General features: G+C 43.9%; 1 protein-coding gene across 1 annotated transcript in view; it reads left to right on the top strand.

The window, feature by feature from the left end:
• The first annotated feature begins 18,945 nt into the window (after positions 1-18,945).
• LOC119649917 (Y+L amino acid transporter 2) overlaps positions 18,946-22,364 on the top strand; it is a 47,008-nt gene continuing 43,589 nt past the window's right edge. Inside the window, exon 1 of the mRNA XM_038052319.1 lies at positions 18,946-19,938. Coding sequence (XP_037908247.1) covers positions 19,611-19,938 — 328 coding nt within the window. The 5' untranslated portion in view covers positions 18,946-19,610. The remainder of the gene's footprint in view (positions 19,939-22,364) is intronic.

The following is a 22,364-nucleotide window of genomic DNA, read 5'->3' as shown; positions in this document are numbered from 1 at the left end:
CTGCCCTAGCGCTTGATTCACATTCCTTGGCTCTTAGCCAGTTTGAATTTGGAAGATCGGTTTCCAATTCAACATTTTTGGTCCGTCGAGCCAGATACAGACAATTTCCGGTTCTGACGCAACCAATACGCATCATCTCCGCCGACAAATTTACATAATTGCAATTAGGTGCAGACAAGTTGCTTGGTTCCGTCGACAAAAGAACGAGAAAGAACCACTGTGCAATACGACAACTTTACGAGCATCGCCAGGGTGAGAACGAACTATAGAAAAGAGAGCACAGAGCGACACAGCCTTGCTTATTTTGAAGCAAGGCACCAACAACTGGAGGAACTCTGGACGGCATGTCAAGGGCAACAACCGCTAATTCTTGCCGAGAATGCCACCAGCTCTAAGCGACACGACTCGTAGCTCGACGAGTTCAAACGACATGAGGAGTACTATTTGGATCTTCTATCAGCATTCAAAGACGGTATTAGGCGATATCAAAGCGGCACGAACAATGAAGAAAACCGCACTGGAGCGGTCGGATTAGGAGCGAATCGGATTCAGCTTGAGCGATTAGTGATCCCGAGATTCGATGGGTACTATACTCAATGAAGGATGTTCATCGACTTGTTCACCTCGATGGGGGACAAAAACGAGTCATTGTCTGCAGTCGAGAAAATGCAGTATTTGAAGACTCATTTGATTGGAGAAGCAGCACGTGTTATCCTGCACATGAACATCAATAACAACAACCAGGAGACAGCGATGGAGCTGCTCCGTAAAAGGTTTGACAACAAACGAGCAATCGCGTGGAATTATCTGCTGCAAATTGCCTACTGCCAGGGAAGAACGTGACTCAATCATAAGGCAGAACATGCACGAGACAGCTGAATTTTTAGCAAATATGAGCAGCATCGGGGTAACTACTGAATACTAGGACATACTTATCATATACGCTATTACTCAGAAATTGGATCGGGAATCCCGACAACTATGGGAATCGTCCATTGGAGTAGGTGCAGACATACCCAGCTTAGACAATCTCATGGAATTCCTGACAAACCGCTTCAGAACATTGGAAACTTTGAACTTACAACAAAAACCACACAAGACACTGCATCTTCTGTGAAAAGTCACACTATGTAAATCAATGCGACACATTCAGAGCATTGAACATAGAATAGTGGAAGGACTCGGTGAAAAATTTAGGCTGTGCTTCAATTGCCTGAAGAAAGGGCACGTGCGCAGCAAATGTCCATCTGCTTCGAGATGTCGTACCTGCAGTAAACCACACCACACGTTACTTTACAATAACAATCCTACTACCCAGGCCAACAAGCTATCAACCGACGCATTACCCTTGGTTCCAACCACCAATTCGTTGATAGGTGAGGGAAATGCTCGGTCACGGCCAGTACTATTGGCCATGGATTAATTAAGAGTGAGAAATGCTTCACAGGAACTGGTAACGCTGAGAGCTCTTATCGACTCGGCTCACAACGAAGTTTAATCACCGAATCAGCCGCCCAATTACTTGGAATACACGGCAAGTCTGCTAGATTCGAAATTTGCGGTTTTGGAGCAGTATCGAAAGTTCGAACTAAAGGCATTGTACTATTAAAAATTCACGCAAGATCTGGACGTGAAGGGATGAATGCATCGACATTGGTAGTACCAAATATTACCAATATTTGCCCTTCGGTACACGCTCAAGTGACTCTCCCAAAGAAATTATCCCGTGATGATTTAGCAGACCTATCCTGTGCCACACCTGGCGGCATCGATATCCTACTAGGAGCAGACATCTATAGTTCGATGGTACTGCCAGGATTCATCAAGGGATCTCCATGTGCACTCAATACGAAATTTGGTTGCGTGCTGCTTGGGCCAACATTCACTACAAACTATCTGGCAAGGATTGTATCTCCTATTGGCACCGATGAGCAGACGGACCGAATAATACAACGATTCTGGGAACTCACGGAATCACCAATTAGTCATGTTTTAGCACCAGAAGAGACAGCGGCAGAAGAAAGATACAAAGGAACCACGAAGCAGAATGTATCTGGGAGATGCGCCGTCTGACTTCCGTTCAAAGGAGACGCAGAGCCTGCAAAAAACTTATGCAATTCCCAGCAAAAGGCCCACCTTCGGTTTTGTGAGTTAGAGAAAAAATTGAGTAACAACGAAGACTTGAGGCAACAATATACACAGTTCATGGAAGAATATATACAGCTGGTCATAGAATTGGGTCATATGGTTGAAATATCAAAGCAGACATTCGAAGTATAATTACTATTTTCCACACGATGCTGTGTGCAAGGAAGAGAATTCAGCCACAAAATTGAGAGTGGTATTCAACGCATCCCAACCAACGAGCTCTGGGAAATTGATGGGGCCGCAAAGATACTTGACCCCAGCCGCAAGAAAAGTCGGAACGGCTGGTTTGACGACGTATGTAAGCTAGCTACGGAATGGAAAAATGCCGCATACCGAGTAATGTTGCATTCTCAAAGAACGCGGGCACGCACAGAGACTTATCACGAAATCCGTGGAGCTTAGAAACAACTTTACAGACGGAAAAAGGAAGCCTAGGAGAACCAACAAGTCTGTGAACCCGAAAAGTACGGAGAGCAACCGCACCAGGCGCGAAAGTTTTACCAAAAAGTCAGCAGGATGAAGCCTTATACACCTCGATGTTCATTCTGCCGAGACAAAGAGGGAAATCTGATTTCCGACAGAATGGGCATATTGGAGCGATGGGTTGAGTATTTTGATGAACTGCTCAACAACCAGAATATCGGGGAGTTTGAGGTCCCGCCAACTGAAGACGACGGACAAATACTGCCACCACCAAGTATAGGAGAAACAGTCTGTGCAATTCATCGGCTTAAAAATGATAGGTCGTCAGGAGCCGATGGAATTACAGCCGAATTAGTTAAATAAAATAAATTACACTAAGCGTTTCATCAACTGATGATCAAAGTGTGGGACAGCGAACTAATGCCTGACGACTGGCAACGAGGCATTATTTGTCCCATACATAAAAACGGGATATCACGCAGTGCAGCAATTATAGGGATATAACGATACTGAGTAGCATCTATAAAATATTCTCCGCTATCTTGCCTTGGATAGCCCCATACGTCCAGAAAATCATTGGACCATACCAAAGAGACTTCACTCCAGGCAAATCAGCAACAGATCGGAATTTCAGTCTGCAGCAAACAATGGAAAAACTACTGCATCACCGCTTCATCGACTTTAAAACCGCCTATGACAGCATAGCCAGGGTAAAACTGTACACGGCCATAAGAAAATTCGGTATCTCGATGAAATTGATATTGTGCGAGGCCAGATTAAAACAGCAGGATCACTCTCAAGACCATTCAACATCAACAACGGTCTAAGACAAGGGGATGCCCTATCATGCGTCCTCTTTAAGCTAGCCATGGCCGTCTTTAATTCCACCCAACAACTGGCCTATGCTGGTGATATCGACATCATGAGAAGAACGGCGCGTGACGTACAGACTGTCTTCATCCAGGGTCGAGCAGGTGCCGCGAGATCTCAGGCTGCTCATTAATAAGCATGATGCGAAACTCAGCACCAAAAACCAAAGAACGAACAGCATGGAATCGCACCGGCCAAACGAGAAGAATAAAGATAGGAGACTAAAACTTTCAGACCGTTGAGATTGTCTCCTATCTAGGGTCGAAAATCATAACCGATAACACCTATAACGATGAAATCCGCGCACAGTTGTTGGCTGCCAACAGAGCTTATTTCAGCTTACAAAAACTGTTTTGCTTGAAACATCTCACCATCGGGTCAAAACTCTTACTGCACAAGAGTATGATCTTGCTAGTCCTCATGTATTCCTCGGGGAGCTGGGTTCTTAGCAAAAAAACTGGGAGCTATTGGCCGCGTTTGAGAGAAGAATCCTTCGAAGAAGCCATACTACGACCGTCTGGTTGTGGATGAAATCCGCCTCAACAGGTTGCGGTGGGTGGGTCACCTAATTCGTATGGATGAGGATGATCCAGCCGGAGAGTCTATAAGGGCAATATCTATGGTAGAAAAAGAAGACGAGGCAGACCCTGCCCGAGGTGGAGCAATGGCCTTGATCAGGACGCCAGAGAGCTTTTAGGGATATCGGATATTGCTGGACCTCAGCGCAAACCGGGGTGTCTGGAGTTCATTATTAATTATTAAAGCAGGCCTCGACCGGATACCAGTTGTTGCGCCATTGATGATGATGATGATATAATATAAATCCAGGTAGCACGCTTTATATTGGTTCCGTCACTGGAGGAACTTACGAGAGCCCTTCGGAAGAAAGAAAGATGATGTAATATCAAGAAGTGTGACACAAACGTGAAAGAGACTAAAATCAATGTGAAATTCTCTACCTTATTATCGGCAGCACACAATATGGTGAGCGTATTACCAATTTTGCGAACACTCACGACCTTCATTTTCTCCAACTTTTATATGGTCTGTGATATGTTGCACACCATGACAAGTAATGGTATCGTCTTTGTTTTAATTTACAATCTACCTGCGTCATTCTCGCTTTGCAATCGTTGCCACTGATGATGTCTCACTTCGCACGCTTTTCACTGAAATAGCCTAAGGATAAATTTCTATAATAGTGACTTTCTATGTGCCCCATTAATGTGTCATAGTCATAAATCCTATACTGCATTGATTTATGTGTTCTATTGTATATATAATTAGACAAAATAAAGATACCTCAGATAGAACGTTGGTCATGTCCAGTGATTTCTGTAAAATCGGAAAAATAAAGGAGCGGTTTTGATGAAAGCAGTCCACCACACCCTTTCCTAGAAATCGTAAGTGCAAAATTTTAGTAAGGAACACAGGTAGAGGAAGAGAGATTTTTAAGAACTTTTGATATCACTTTGTACATTTTGAAAACTGAGCCCTTAAAATTCGACACTAGACGCGTGGTCATGACCCCTTTTGCAATCAAATAAAGTTTTCCATTCAACACGCTACTATCTTATTTGTGGCTTACTGAATACAAAAATAAGTTCAGTGCGTGCTAACGTATATATTCTCGACTAAGCGGCAGTGAATTATCCGAAGATTGCGACAGACCAGATTGAATTAATTTCACGCATCAACCAGAAATATATTCTATCATAAAGAAGATATAAAGATATCACTTTAAATGAATTGACTACAACAAAGACCACAATACCGCTATGTCCGCTGTATCTTGCTTCAAGACAGAGTTAGGACCGGAAATAATTCTTACAAAAACGTAATTTTGAGACACTTGAAATAAAGGCAATTTCAATTCGAGTCAAGAGCCCCTTAAATACTCTTTATGAATATGGAGAAGAGGTGGCTTCTGAACCATATTATGAGGGAGATACGTACATTTTGCAATAAATAGTGTATCATTGTACGTATAACCTCGATATGAAGATGTGAATGCAAATTGAACTAGAAGTTAGCTGTGGGAGCAAAAATCTCGTTGAATGCAAAAAGGGTAAATCTTATTAACACATATTCGTTTCGCTCCTGTGAGCTTATCACTTGCACAGCATTAAGTGTGATGATAATAAAACTTAAGCAAATTTTCATTAAAAATCACAATAGTAAATATACGAAAAACAAGTCGCGCGAATTCAGGGAGAAGAGAGCAGGACCCATATATGTAACAGTTTGCTGGATGAACTTGGTCTGACCCTGCAAAGACCTTCTCATCTGTTTTGGTCAAACCTTCAATTGTTCAGCTGCTGGCAAGATCTACTCGACGACGTGAATGAGGATCCGTGGGGACTCGGTTACAAACTGATAACCAGAAAAATCGGGGCTATGCGGAAACCCTGTTCACTTAAAGCCGAGCAGATAGACCGCATTGTAAGGACACTCTTCCTTGCGCACCCCGTATGGGATGATGACGTCGGCGCGGAGAGCGCAGAGGACTGTCCACTTTTCTCTATAAAAGAGTTGGAACAGGCATGCTCTATAAAAAGCAAGAAGGCACCAGGACCCGACGGTATTCCAGCAGAGGTATACAAACTAGTATTCCAACACCGGCCAGACCTACTGCTCGGCGCATTCAACGCTTGCCTGAAAGAAGGCATTTTCCCTCTCTGCCCTGCCCTGGAAGGTGGCTAGATTTCCGCTGATCCATAAAGGGAAAGGCGGCCCCGAATTGCCGTCTTCATACCGCCCACTATGTATGCTTGACACTGTTGTGAAATGCTCGAAAAGCTCACCAGAACTAGACTCGCTGAAGCGATACGCGCTGCCGGAGATTTATCTCCCCGGCAGTTTGGTTTTAAAGCAGGGAGATCCACAATTGACGCTGTCATGCAAGTCGTGGACACCCTTCGACGGGCAGAGGCACATGGCCGCCGAACTCAACGGGTGGTGCTCCTCGTAACACTTGACGTCAGAAACGCCTTTAATTCCGTAAGATGGAAAGACATTCTAGGTACACTAGACAATAATTTCCACGTGCCGAACTATCTCTTACGGATATTGAGAGACTATCTGCGACATGAGATGATGTCGCAGCGGTTGTTGCTGGACGCATTGTCAACGCACTGTCTGCAAAGCAGACTCGGCATATTGATGCGACGGGTAAGCAGATGGATGACTACTCATGGTTCCAACCTTGCACTGGAAAAACCCGAAGTAGTTATACTGACTAAAAAGAGAATTCCGACCCTGCGTCCCATATCGTTCGGCGAGTCGATCATCGAGTCAAAATCAGCGGTAAAGTACCTCGGGTTGACTCTTGATTCAAAGATGAGCTTTTTTGAGCAAATCAAAGCAGCAGCGAACAAAGCTGCAGCTGAAGTTTCGGGTTTAAGTAGGCTAATGGCAAACATTGGGGGTCCTACGTCTAGCAGGCGACATCTCGTGTTGAGTTCAACGAAGTCTGTCCTGCTCTACGACGCAGAGGTATGGGCTCACGCTCTTAACAAGGAGGTATATCGTAAACGTCTCGCGCATGTACAGAGACGAGGAGCTTTGCGGGTGGCGTCTGCGTACCGCACTGTCTCTGAACTGGCCGTGATGGTGATCGCGGGAGTGATCCTCGTTGCCCTTCGTGCTAAGGAGCGTGAAGCCATATACAAGCGCAAGGGAGGTCGTTGCTCGCGAAGAACGGCAACGCACTCTAGACGAGTGGCAGCTCTCGTGGCAAAATGAAACTAGAGACAGATGGACTGCGCGGTTCATCGGCAACTTAGGTGCATGGCTGATTCGGAAGCACAGTGAGACTGACTATTTCCTTACCCAATTTTTAAGTGGTCATGGAAGTTTTTTGTTCGGATAGCTGAGTGGTTAAAGCGCAAGAGTGTCGTACGGAAGGTCGCGATTCAAACCTCATTGGTGGCAGTGGGATTTGTATCGTGATTTGACGTCGGATACCAGTCTACTCAGCTGTGAACGCGTACCTGAGTCAAATCAGGGTAATAATTTCGGGCGAGCGCAATGCTGACCACATTGCCTCCTACAGTATAGTGTAGTGTAGTGTACTGTTACTGTCTTGAATGAGGTGCTCTAACACACTTCAATGCCCTAATCCAATATGTATTGTTGCGCCAACGATTATTATTATGGAAGTTTTCAGTCTTACCTGCACAAGTTTGGAAAGGCGCGATCTCCGGATTGTATGTTTTGCAATGGAGTTGTGGACGACAACCACCACACTTTTTTTTCTTGTGGAAGGTGGGATGGGGTTCGTCAGCAGCTCTATTTAAACACAGGGGATCTCTCTCCAGACAACATGGTCAAAGAGATGCTGAGCAGTGCTGGCAGGTGGAGCCGTGTTGCCCATTACGTTCGGGCCTTTCTCGTTGCTAAGAAGATAGAACTCGACCGGTGGACGAGCCGGATGGCAAGGGGTTTCTTGAACTAACAGTTCCCTCCCTCCTCTCCCCTCCCGAAGTAACGTGACAAACGGTTCCAGGCTAGCTCTCTGACAATGGGGAGGTGTTTAGTTGGTAGTCCGACAACGTACCGAACCGGGAGTCTAACACTGTGTGCGTAAATGCATTCACCTACCCTACCCCAAACAAAAACTTCAATTGAAACTCACTAATTTAAATACACTTCTTGTACATAAAGATAAATTCTGCCTGATAAGTCTTAGTGGTATTCAATTATCAGCCCTTTGTCCAGATGTAGTAGAAAGCCGCAAAAAATACTACAAACACTTGTTTGGTTTCTAAAACATGCAATCTTGCTTCGAGCTTCTATTCCAAACGACGAATTCCGTCGAATTTGAGAAGAGTGACTTCACCTCATAAAGCATAAAACCTGGGAAATGCCTGCTGAACCAACACCAACAGCTCTACTACCAAACCCTATCTCCACCTCCACGTGGTGATCGCTGGGAGCTCTTTCTTGACGAAAAGCTGCAGACGGAGAAGGATGAAGGCGAGTCTCCCGCGCCTAAAAACGGGACAAATTGTACCAACTGGTCCTCCAGGTTGGGGGTTGGGTAGGGCTGACAACCCTACACGGAAAACAACCTGTTACGAAGCCACAACAGGAGCCTCGGATAGGACGGATATTAAAACGACGGACCCGGCAACGACAAAGGAACAACGATTTGCGCATTTTCTCATGGAACGTGCGCTCCCTGTACAGAGATGAAGCTGATAAGCAGCTAGCCGATACCCTGTCCCAATATAGGGCTGATGTAACAGCGTTGCAAGAGATGCGATGGATAGGGACCGGTTTCCTGGAGAAGAGCCACTACACCATATATTATAGCGGCCATCCAGTAAACCATGTGCTCGGAGTAGGTTTCTTAGTCAGCCAAAAAATGAAACCTGCTGTTATCGGCTTTGAAAGCATAAGCGAACGGCTATGCACTCTGCGCTTGCGAGGCAAGTTTAGAAATATAAGCCTCATAAACGTTCACGCCCCTACAGAGGAGACTGCAGAGTCGGAGAAGGATACCTTCTACGAGGCAGTAGAAAGAACCCTCGAAGCCTGTCCCAGATATGATATCAAAATCATACTTGGGGATTTTAACAGCCAAGTAGGGAAGGAGCCCGTATTAAGGCGATACGTTGGCTCCCATAGCTTACACGAAAAAACAAATGATAACGGACTGCGGACTATTCAATTAGCAGGGTCACACGAAATGGTTGTTGGAAGTACCTGGTTTGCGCGGAAAGCGGTCCACAAACATACTTGGGCCTCTCCAGACGGGACCACTTTCAACCAAATTGACCACGTGTTGATCGAACGCCGCCACCTCTCAGCCTTGATGAATGTCAGAACATATAGGGGGGCCAATATAGACTCGGATCACTATCTCGTTGGCATGGTGCTCCGAGCTCGAATAACAATACCACCTAGAATCCCCTCTGACAATCAGGTGAGAGTGAACACTGAAGCCATCCACAACACAACCCTCCGCGACACCTATAAGAGGGAAATGGATGCCGCAATAACCGCAGTCAATAGAGGACCTGGAGATGAAGCATCAACTAATGATCTTCACAACCACCTGAAGAACGTTATCATGGATACGGCCACAAATATACTTGGCCCCAGCCGCAAAAGGAGTCGGAACGGCTGGTTTGACGATGAATGTAAGCTAGCAACGAAACGGAAGAATGCCGCATACCGAGTAATGTTGCATTCTCAAAGAACGCGGGCACGCGCAGAGACTTATCACGAACTCCGTCGAGCGGAGAAGCGACTTCACAGACGGAAAAAGGAAGCCTGGGAGAACCAACAAGTCTGTGAACTAGAAAAGTACAGGGAGCAACCGCACCAGGCGCGGAAGTTTTACCAACAAGTCAGCAGGATGAAGCCATATACACCTCGATGCTCATCCTGCCGAGACAAAGAGGGAAATCTGATTTCCGACAGAATGGGCATATTAGAGCGATGGGTTGAGTACTTTGATGAGCTACTGAACAACCAGAACATCGGCGAGTTGGAGGTCCCGCCAACTGAAGACGACGGACAAATACTGCCACCACCAAGTTTAGGAGAAACAGTCCGTGCAATTCATCGGCTAAAAAATCATAAGTCGCTAGGAGCCGATGGAATTACAGCCGAATTGGTTAAATATGGAGGCGACCAGTTACACCAAGTGGTTCATCAACTTGTGCTCAAGGTATGGGACAGCGAATCAATGCCTGACGATTGGCAGCGAGGCATAATCTGTCTCATACATAAAAAAGGAGATATCACACAGTGCAGCAATTATAGAGGTATCACGTTGCTGAGTACTATCTATAAGATATTCTCCACTATCTTGCTAGGCCTGATAGCCCCATACGCCCAGAACATCATTGGCCCATACCAAAGAGGTTTCACTCCAGGCAAATCAGCAACAGATCAGATTTTCTCTTTGCGGCAGGCGATGGAAAAACTGTTGGAATATGGACAACAGTTGCACCATCTGTTCATCGACTTTAAAGCCGCCTATGATAGCATAGCCAGGGTAAAACTGTACACGGCCATGAGGAAATTCGGTATCCCGACGAAATTAATAAGACTGACTAGGCTGACCCTGACCAATGTGCGAGGCCAGATAAAAGCAGCAGGATCACTCTCAAGACCATTCGACATCAACAACGGTCTACGACAAGGGGATGCCCTATCATGCGTCCTCTTTAACCTGGCCCTCGAGAAAGTGATCCGTGATGCTGAGGTGAATGCAAGAGGTACGATCCTCTTCAAGTCCACCCAACTACTGGCCTATGCTGACGATATCGACATCATGGGAAGAACCACCCGAGACGTTCAAACTGCCTTCATCCAGATCGAGCAGGCGGCGCGAGATCTTGGGCTGCACATCAATGAAGGCAAGACAAAATACATGGTGGCAACGTCAGCACCGAAGACGAATCAACCAACAACATCAAACCGCACTGGTCAAACACAAGCACGAACAAGAATAAGGATAGGGGAATACAACTTTGAGACCGTTGACAATTTCTCCTATCTAGGGTCGAAAATCACAACCGATAACAACTACGATGATGAAATCCGCGCACGGTTGTTGTCAGCCAACAGAGCCTACTTCAGCTTACAAAGACTGTTCCGCTCGAAACGTCTCACCATAGGGTCAAAGCTCTTACTGTACAAGACTATGATCTTGCCAGTCCTCATGTATTCCTCGGAAACTTGGGTTCTTAGCAAGAAAAATTGCGAACTCTTGGCCGCGTTCGAGAGAAGAATCCTCCCAAGAATTTTTGGCCCCCTACATGAGGATGGACGATTCCGTAGCCTACACAATGACGAAATCTATGAGCGATACCATGACCGTCCGGTTGTGGACAAAATCCGGCTCAATAGGTTACGGTGGGCGGGTCACTTAATCCGTATGGATGAAGATGATCCCACCCGGAAAGTCTATAAAGGCAATATCTATGGTAGGAAAAGAAGACGAGGCAGACCCTGCCTAAGATGGAGCGATGGCGTGGGCCAGGACGCCAGACAGCTTTTAGGGATATCGAATTGGTGGAACTCGGCGCAAAACCGGGATGTCTGGAGTTCGTTATTAAGGTAGGCCTAGACCGGATACCGGTTGTTGCGCCGTTGATGATGATGATGATGGCTTCACCTCAAGTAGGAATTTAAATAATAAGTTTCACAATAAAAGTTAAATTATAAAAAAAAAATATGTTCAACATTCATTTAGTTTCACATCTACCGGTGTGTACTAATCATTTCCAACTACATTCAACTATGGTCACCCGTCAAATACTGGCTGTTTCTCCCAGCCAATCTTCCAGTTCAGCTGATAATGGGTTCCAATCAGATTCAGTATTCCAGTCATCCTGGCTGATCTTAAACGGTCTGTAACAAAGGACAAGTGCTTTTATACTCTTTAATTTTGCTTTCACAATCGTAATATGAAGAATTGTTAACGGTACTCATGATTTACGGAGTAGTTACTAACGATCAAATAACCGTCATTATTTTGTCACCCCAAGGAAAGAACCGAAAAAGGAAAGGCAACCTGGGTAAACCAAAGATAGTACTGCAGCAGTGTCCAAAACCTACCACCTCTTATGATTCCGAGTGCTGGGCAGCCCACCATATCCTAGATGAGGACGTTTCCGGCCAATGTGCCATCGTACCCGCCGTCGATGGTATGGTTATATTACCCATGATAATGGTAACGAAAAGTCTACCCGAGACAGTGATGGTTTGAAACGTTAAACATTGACCCAAAAGCCGTTCGGCTCAATCCGGAACAGAATATGACTGGAAGAAGTGGCGAGTGATCTAAATGAGAAGCTGGCGGTTCAAGTATAAAGGTTTTGTGTTCATTTTATGTGAGAAACTTGCAGGCACATCTTTCCATTCCTATATGGCTAAAAACCAAAAATATTCCTTGATATTTTTTTAAACTAGAAAATATTATAGAGCCGATGGAATGACCGACGAATTGGTTAAATATGGAGGCGACCAATTACACCAACTGGTTCATCAACTTATACTCAAGGTGTGGGACAGCGAATCAATGCCTGATACTGGCAAAGAGGCATTATCCGTCTCATACATAAAAATTGAGATATCACACGGTGCAGCAATTATACAGGTATCACATTGCTGAGTAACATCTATAAGATATTCTCCTCTATCTTCCTAGGCCGGATAGCCCCATACGCCCAGAACATCATTTGCCCATACCAAACAAGTTTCACTGCAGGCAAATCAGCAACAGATCAGATTTTCTCTCCGCGCAAGCGATGGAAAAACTGTTGGAATATGGACATCAGTTGCACCATCTTTTCATCGACTTTAAGCCGCCTAAGATAGCATAGCCAGGGTAAAGCTGTGCATGACCATGAGAGATAAAATCCGGCTCAATAGGTTACGGTGGTCGGGTCAACTAATCCGCATTGATGAGATATGATCCAGCCCGGAAAGTCTATCAATATCTATGGTAGAAAAAGAAGACGAGGCAGACCCTGCCTGAGATGAAGCGATGGAGTAGGTCACGACGCCAGACAGTTTTTAGCGATATCGAATTGGTGGACCCCGGCGCAAAACCGGAATGTCTGGGATTCTTTATTAAGACAGACCTAGATCGGCGGTTCGATAGGTTCTGAGAACGACACCTATTACACTTTTTGGGGGTCATATTTTCAGCCCCCACGCTCCTACATTTCACCTGATATCAAATATCAAAATGTCCACATTCTGTGAAAACAAAATTTGCATCTTCCATTCACATGTATGGGGAGCCCCACCTTAAACTTAACACAAAATGGCGCCACTTACTGTATGTAAAAGGAACAACAGACCACGTGCTGTCATCAATTTTCGTGACAATCGGTCCAGCCGTTTCCGAATAAATCGAGTGTGACAGACAGACATTTACACGATTCTAGTGAGGCTTTGTTTCACACAAAATCTTAAAAATGGGAAGCAACTGTCTCCCATTTTTTTCTTGTCGAAGCACACACCAAGGCCAATTGATATATACTTCTGCCCTCTAAGCAGCATGACCTGCTACAAGGTGATATTTGCTTCTTAATTTATATCCTCAAATAAAACATCAGTGTGAAATTTTTATCAAAGCGATTTTACAAAAGTGAGGGTATTAAGTACAATAGAAACAATTTTCTACGAATTAGCATAACGAAGATATGCCAACGCACATTTCCGAGACCAAAGAGAGATATAAGATTTGGCAAGCTTGAAAACAATGAAGCAATGATATCATTGCATTCGCATAAGCTTATGCCTAAGTAGTTTTGAAATTGCATATAATTCATATTCATCACGCCCTTCAAATATAATTCACTTACCTTTATATTTCTGGAAACTTCTGAAAACACTAGAATTTCCAACAGTAAGTAACTTTGCTCGGACATCATGGTGCTTGCAAGCAGGAATGTACCTAAAAAGAAATAGTAAAGCAAAACAAGAAAGTATTAATATTTACTAAGAGTAAAAGTAAAGTAATAGTAAAAAAAATTTCTGAACTTCTGAAAACGCTTGGTTTGGGACCAACCCAAGCAACTACTGTCTGCTCCGGGAGTAGAGATAATTACAAGAGGAAAATGCCAACTGTACAGCATTTAGGATCGCCGGTATCTAAATAAAGCTGCGGCTTCAATCTGAGAACGGCCACCGTAGCAGACGCAACAATAGGACCAGGCAGAAAAACGTAATGCTTGGAGGTGACGGGCTTTGGGCAGGAAACGACGGTAGAAGTTTACCATACTCAAGAATCTTCTAATGTCTTTGAACGCCTTGAGCAGCGAAAAGCTCGCGATTCCCTGCACCTTGTGTAGGTCGGATTTTATGCCGTCAGGGATGATGCAATGATCTAGAAATTTCACCTATTACTCGAGAAATTTGCATTTATCAACGTTGAGTTTTAGGCCATTTTCAAGGAGGCGTTGAAAAATGTAGTCGAGATGTGCCAAATACTCGGTGCAAAATGTGTCATCCAAGTAGATGAACCAGAAGTCCAAGTTTCATAATAGAGAGTGAATGGATCTCTGAAAGAGTTGCGCCGCATTGCACAGGCGAAAAGTCATCCGTGTGAACTCGAGGAGTCGAAAGGTGCGCAAATTGCCGTCTTTGGAATATCTTCGGGAGCCACAGGAATTTTATTGTAACCCTTGGCGAGATGCAAAGTCGAGAAAACACGACAGTTTGTAAAATAATGAGCAAAGACTTGAATGAGCATAACGGAGTACTGGTCCGGAATCGTTTCAACATTCAGGCGTTCGCCGTTTGATTTTGAGACCAGATGGAGTGGAGATGCCCAACTGCGGTTGGAAGGTCTACATATACCCTGCTTAAGCAACTCTTTCCGCCCAACAGCGAGCTTCTGGATTGGAAAAAGATGCACCTTTGAGAAGATTGGAAGACAATAGTTTTGACGTGGTGCTGAACATCGTGCTCAGAGAGACTATGCTCGCTCAGTAATTTTAAAGAAGTGTACAAATACGTGGGTCGGCAATGTCTTCAAGAACGATAGAAAGAGTGCTGGGTGAACAAGTTGAAATTTTCCTTGACGACCTAAGTGAGGTTGTGGGGTCTATCAAGGCCCTATGTTGGATATCCACCATGAAGTAGCCTACGCAAGCCAAAACTCACGTCTATTTGCCTGTAGCCGTGAGTTGTGATGGGCGTGGAATTTGCTGCCGCTAATATCAGCTATTGAGGAAAAAGCTTCTTGTGTCTGGGGACGGGGAGGACCGAGACTTCCGAACCCGTCTCTTCTAGATAATTCCGCCTATTAAAGAGGTTGTACACTATAAGGCGGCGCTTCGGGTAGACGTAGCCGCGCCCCCAGTGAACTCATTTTTGAGGGTTTTGGGGAAAACCAAACTTTATTAAAATCGATTCACTGTCTGTCTGTCTGTCACATGCACTTTTCTCCAAAACAGCGAAACTGATTCGAACGAAATTTGGTGCACATATGGTAATTATGAAATCCTCACGCATACAGTGAGTGACATAAATTTGCGTGCAGTCACATACATGTAAAGGGGAGATGTAAAATTTTTTTCATCGAATGTAGTCATGTGGGATATTGAATGAATGGTCTCAATTAGTACTCTCCGAATCTGGTATTAGTTTTGTGATGAATTGGAAAGTGACCGAGTAAGAAGTCAAAATGTACACACCTAAAGTGAGACAGGACTCATTTTCGGAAAATACCCAACTCAAAAATCCGAAAAAAATCAGCTTGGTGCGTTTAGATGAAACCTAGTCCTCAAAATATATCCCATTCCGATATTGAAAAACTCCCCTTAAGTTCATCCTAGGATCCTAGTACTACTGCACCGGCATAGAGGACAGTATCGTGCATACGCATGCCAAGTTTCATGAAAATCCAACTATTAGCGTCAAAGTTATAGCAGTTAAAACTTATCAATTTCATGCGAATTAACAGCATCCTAAGCTATACAATTAAGATGCTGACGTCATAATTAACGAGAATAATTGACATTCGCATGAAATATTAAAATTCCATTCCATTCCATAGGTCTCCCCAGCCCTTTTTTGCATCTGACTAAGTTCTTCACATTTGCTAATAATATTAAATTCCGAGTGTGAAGCTTATGAGATTGACTATTAATATAGTGCTTTCCATCAAATGATTTATTTAAAACGCTTTCTAAAAAATAGAGGGCAATGGAATTTTTAACTATGTGACACGGAACTGTCAGGCACACATCGCTCCTCACATCTTCTTTTTCTTCAGCCTTGGTCCCGTTCACAAGCGGGGTCGCCTTGTCGTAATCGCTTTCGCCATTTTATTTTATCAAATGGCTGATCTAGATATAATCGCGAGGCTTTTCAATTTAATGCGTGAAGCAATTTCATGATGCAGTTCTACATTGACTGATAGCATTGATCCGAGATATTTAAATCGCTCAGTTCTGGCAGGTCACTGCCGCTGATTTAAATATCTCGAGTCAATGCTATCAGCCAATGGACAACACACAAAATCAATGTCCTTCGCCAACTGCTCTTCTTTGAGTAGTTCCTTTTTTATCGCAACCACTTTTTTTGAGAGAAATTTAAAAAAACTGCTTTCCAGGTTGCTCATTCTGCGACCTTAGTGGCCCTTTTGTAACTTGCAATTTTTCAATTTCAGTTCCAATTTATTACGCCCATCAAAAAACGGGCTTCTTGTTTTTTACGGAAATTAGCACTGCTTTTATCCATCTAAGAGTACAAGTCTCCCAGTCAAGCAAGTTGCATGCCTAATCGCTCTTTACTTATGGTTTAAATCCGAATGCCCCCATTTTTAATGGATCCTCTACTCTACTCTCTCGAAAAATAAAGGTGCAACTCTCTAATTTATGGTCATATTACTAAAATCCAGATTTAATTCCACTGAGCCAAATCTAGCTTTGAGCTTTTCATATCCAATTTGATATCTGCAGGATCGAGTCTTCAGTTTTGCATGTAGATCGATAAGTGATGACTACTGGCGATGCTATTAGGTGGGATGTCCCAACGCCAGCTAAGAGCACGACTGTTTATCAATGAGATATCCGGTACTGAGCCGTTTGATTTGCGGCTGATAATATAATAATCGTTGGCGAAACAATCCATATTGGATCAGGGCCTTAAATTGTGTTAGAGCACACTACAGGATTACAAAACCGCCACCTTCCGTACGACAGCCTTGCGCTCTAACCATTCGGCTATCCGGCACGGCGGCTGGTAGAGAGAATAATTAGAGTATTTTTTTTTTAAAAAAAAGCTTGACGATTAATCTCTTCTGGCGTTTTATAGTCCTTATCTTCCGCAACATTGTGCAGGTGCTCGGAGGTGGCGGGGAGGAAGACGGGCGGCAACCCTGTGGGCTGAACCAAAACCAAGTGGCCGAGGAGAACCTCCATAGTGGTGGCACTGGGCCTAATTAGACCCGAGTCTGCACGGGGATTTATCTGAAGTGGCAATAGTCACGAAACCTTACCAGGGGTATACTGGTACCATGGGAACCGGGATAGCCCCTGGACTCACATACTTCAGGAGAATTCCTTTTGTATGTGCGTTCAGCCCCCTAGTGGGAGCTTCATGGGGGTTGTGATTGCGCTCAAGAGAACAGAGACCTTCGGGTCTCAGCGTGGTGTTGCCTTTCAACACGGCTGCCGTACTTCTTAGCTCGGTAGAGATTTTGGTATGTCTTACATCCACCAGTATCAATGCTGAGCCATGCACTTGGTATAGACTGGTACCGTTGTTGGTTGTCACAGCGAGGCTCTGATCGTGGTCACAAAATCAATCCGTGTCTTAAGAAGACCGTGCGATTAAGTCCACAAGACAGGTACTCACGATAAACCCCTAGGACTCTCACAGCATTGCGCAATGCCATCAATTTTGCTTGCATCCTCACGTCTGCTAGTGCATCTGCTGTTTTCCAACCCTATCAAAACGCCACCTTAAAAATATTTGAAGACAAATTTTGCCGCCAGGTTCTTAAATATGTAACCTTTTAATATACAGATATAGGAACTATTCTCAATGTAATGGGTCAGAGCAATCGGCGATTGTTAAATTTGTTTAAACTAAAAACAACGTGGCTTGTAAGCTGGTTTAACAATAAATTACAATATATTACAGCTTGATAGTGGAAAAACAATCACATACACATAATTACAAAGCGCCATCCATACAATGTAACACATATTCCAGCAAACTCTACTCCGTTCAAAACTTGAAAACCCGGCTAACTTCGAAACTATGGAATACTTGATAGAATTCCACGGTTTAATCGACTTTGCAGAAAGTAAACAACATGCATTGCATGATTAATCGGAAAATGTATGAATTATTCAAATGTGCAAATAGCTAGCACTGAGCGATTAGGAACCTTCCTTTACTCCAACATATTTGTTCGTATTTAATACTGGAAGCCCACCACCATTCCTTTATCTCTCAGACTTGTATCAGTCATGCGTTTATCTAGTTCTAGACTAATATCAGACTACAAGCCTCCCTACTAATGTTCTAGACGTACTACCTACCTCAAAGCCCTGATATCTTCATTGCTTCATTTATTTGGCCCGCTAAGCTGTTATCACAGTGCGGTTAATGACCAAAGACCGCTCCGCTTCCGAGACGAGAGACGGAAAGTTAGCCATGTCGAGAATGTATAATTTCAATGAGAGTTTCCTAAGTTAGCGTCCAATACGATTTGCAGTTACATGTGGTTAACATTTGCTAAATAACGCGGCTCGTGCTCTTTACAAGTGGTTTCCTCGTTCCAGAAACGCACATGGCCGGTTATCAATTTCCAAAGATTCTCAGTGGGTAGTAAGCGTTTGAATCATTTTTCCCAATAACTGGTTTGGCTCTTGTATTTTTAAAGACTAGTCAACTCGTGCACTGAATAGCTTTAGATATCTGACTATTTTGCTATCCGGATTTCGTCATCATTTCAGGCGATGCCACGCTGCAGTATTGCCGGTAATACTTTCAATTCCAATGCGAGGGGGTTTTCTTACTCAACGGCGTGCAAACCGACGTCATCATTTTCCCGCCTCTCTCTTGGATGATTCCCAATTCCGCTACATTAAGCCATATATGTTAAGGTAAAAGGCGAACTCGTTTCGAATTCATAATTCAAACCCCTGCGCTCATAGCTTATAGTGTCGTGCACTGGAACCTCAATAACCAGTTGTGTACGATGCCTTAGCCTGTTCACAGGGATCGTTTGTACGTTGTCTGCTGTGTACCTCCGGCACCTGGAAAACGGAAGTGATTAATGCCATGCGGTTCTATATAGTAAATTCGGCCTTACCCCTTCACTGAAGTGACAACACGTGCATAATTTAGGTTCAATCCAATTGAAGGCAGAAATAGTGTGTTACATAGTTGGTGAATGTGTAGTGCCTGGTGCTGAAAATATATAGAAATTAATTTAAATTATTCATAGTGCGTAGATAAGAGGAGAATGTTACATGCAGCATTCATGAATGTACCCAAGAGTGCTTTGACCGTATGACGATAAACAAAACGCTAATTTACACGGTGAATTTAAATCGCGAAACCTCCCCCAAAAAGGTATCACGCGTAATCGCAACCTAATCCTGTCTATGCCCGTGAATTCGCCAATCGCATTAAGTGCAAACTGGTATTACATTTGAAATTATATCCACGTAAAAATGGCGCGAATTTCGGTAGGTGATCAAAATTTAGTGCCTCGAAATGTGTTTGGCGAAAAATCACCACCCCCATTGTCCGTACCGGAAGACGATGGAAATGTGCGGTCGTCATCGGACACGGTTGAATCAACTGGTGGCGTGAAACTGAAAAAGGAAATCAGCTTGCTAGATGGTGTGGCAATTATAGTGGGTGTGATTGTTGGCGCCGGGATTTTTGTAAGTCCCAAAGGTGTCTTACTGTATTCAGGATCGATCGGTCAAGCCGTCATTGTATGGATTTTGTCAGGCGTTCTGAGCATGGTCGGCGCATTATGCTATGCAGAATTGGGTGAGTAATGACTTTCCGGTTGGTAAAGAATGCTAGCAAGCGGTAATTTCGAATGATAAACTATTTTTATTTATGGTGTATCACGAGCAGATATATGGTGTGTACATGCACGCTTTTAGTGCCACTTTGCTGTAGAACTGACAGTATATTTCCAAACATAGTATCGACAGGAACGAGGTAGACGAGCTAGAGTCTTGGTAAATAAACACGAAAGTGTTGGATACCATACTGGAGTTTCCTTCATGCCTAATCTGTATGAGGACTGAATGGAGAAACGCTGGCTTCTGCTCAATCTAGAAATTCCAATCGTATCCAACTTCTTTTATGGAAGTAACACTTTCAAGTTGACTATGTAGCCTGCTGATATGTCTTTGCATAAAAAATATAAAAACAATTTAAAAATGAATCTGGAACACAGGAAAAGTAAAGATTTCTCAACTTATTATCTTTCTTATCGTAGTACATTCAGTTATATATGTTACATGTTAACCAACCTCAATGGTTGAAAAACACTCCATAAACATCCAGAGAAGGGGGTAAGATGAAAGGATTACTTCTACACCGACTACTTAGACAACAACTAAAATAAGATGTTTTTTGCCAGTAAGACAAATTCCGGATTGTCATTTAGCCCTGAAGCGCTTGTCTAGGTAGCAGGAGAGGTTCATTTCAGTAGATTTTAAGGCTATCATCATCAATGGAGCAACCACTGATCTAAGTCTACCATAGTGAGGAACTCCAAACATCCCGGTTTTGTGCCGAGGTCCACCGATATCCATTACAGCTGCCTGGCACCCTGTCCTACGCAATCGCTCCATCTCAATCTGGGTCTGCTACGTCTTCTTTTTCTACTATAGATATTGTCATTATAAACTTTCCGGGCTAGATTATTCGACGAATACGAATTAAGTGACCCGAACATCACAACCTATTGTGCCGGATTTTATCCATGAATTGACGGCCAGTCAATAATTAAAAAAAAAAGATTCAGAAAGATTATCTATCCGATGGTCATCTTATTTGGGGTTAAGATAAAAGTCTTACAACAAGAAGTCTGCTATGGTGCCGGTTCATAGTGGAGGAAGGTCACTACTGAAACGAACGATACCTAGTTGGACAATCGATTTGAAATCTATAGAAATTCGGAGAAACCGCGAAAAAGATCTACGATGGATTTCATCCTCACCCGATGCTTGTTTTTCCTAAGGTGTCGGTAAGGCGCAACCTTTATGGCCATCTTGGGAGATTGGACTCCACTCCATGGCGTAGCCAGAGATGCAATTGCCGTCCCTCCCAGTAGGTGGCATATCAACTGCCACTTTCTTGTTCCGATTACAGTATGGATGAGTACCAGGCATGTGCGCCGACCAGGTTCTTCTTTTGTTAAGCCAATTTACTCCGATAATACGACGTAGATAGGTGCCCACGAAGGCTTGGAGCTATTGAGTAACATTGGAGCTCACTTTGCATGTTCTACTCCCATATAGCAACGCCGAAAGGGCACTGGCACAGAACAATCTCAACTTGATCTGGTGCCGTGCCGTGACAATTTGCACCATCATATATTGCTCTGTTAATAGCTCCGGAAGGTCCCTCCTGTGTAAAGCGCTTACCTTTCTCGAAAGATACACTCCCTTTCTCGAAATTGATTAAAAGCAGGTGCATCGAAGATCAAAACGTCGCGTTAATCTAAAATGATCCGTAGGGGTTAGTGTGGTCAATGCAGGGGGACCCGGAGCGGAAACCAGCCTGGTCTCTCTCGATCAAGCTTTCGAGATGTTATCTGTTGCGTTCCAGCATTATTTTAGTTATTATCTTTGCAACGGCAGTGGCAATTATCACACTCAAAGCGGGTCCCCTTCTTTTGGATCTTGACGATCATCCACAAGAGAAGGGGCCCCCCCGGATGTGATACGGTTAAGAACCATGATGAAGTGTTCTTTTCATCTCTTCAGTTGTTCATCATCGTGGATGAGAAGTCGACTGTTGACACCCTTCACAAGACCATCGAAAGATTTGTGACCACATGTAAGCTCTTCCGTGATGCCATATACATTTCTGAAGTGATTGCGATTTACGGCATCTTTCGACTTCCCTGACCACCGTAATAGCAAATTCTCTCTTATCGCGGCGTACACTACCTTGAACTTACCGGGATTTTGTTCGGTATCGGATTTCAGTAGAGCCTTCGACCCCTTCCGTTCATCGATCCGCTTCCACCATTCCGCAGTCAGCCAGATCTTATGATTATGGCCGACGACATGTGTAGCACCCGAGAAAAGAGTATTTTTGATAGTGGCTCAATGTTCATCGATATTCTCAGGTTACTCAGTATATTTGCCGTTCGATCAGCAAGATAGCTCCCCTATTGCCAAGAAGCTGTAGAAGGAAGCTAAAAGCGTTAGCAGTAGGTAAAACGATCAATT

Source organism: Hermetia illucens, chromosome 2 (genome assembly GCF_905115235.1).
Source record: "Hermetia illucens chromosome 2, iHerIll2.2.curated.20191125, whole genome shotgun sequence".
Lineage (NCBI taxonomy): Eukaryota > Metazoa > Arthropoda > Insecta > Diptera > Stratiomyidae > Hermetia > Hermetia illucens.
Note: the sequence above shows the minus strand (reverse complement) of the source record. Positions and strands in the feature narration are given on the sequence as shown.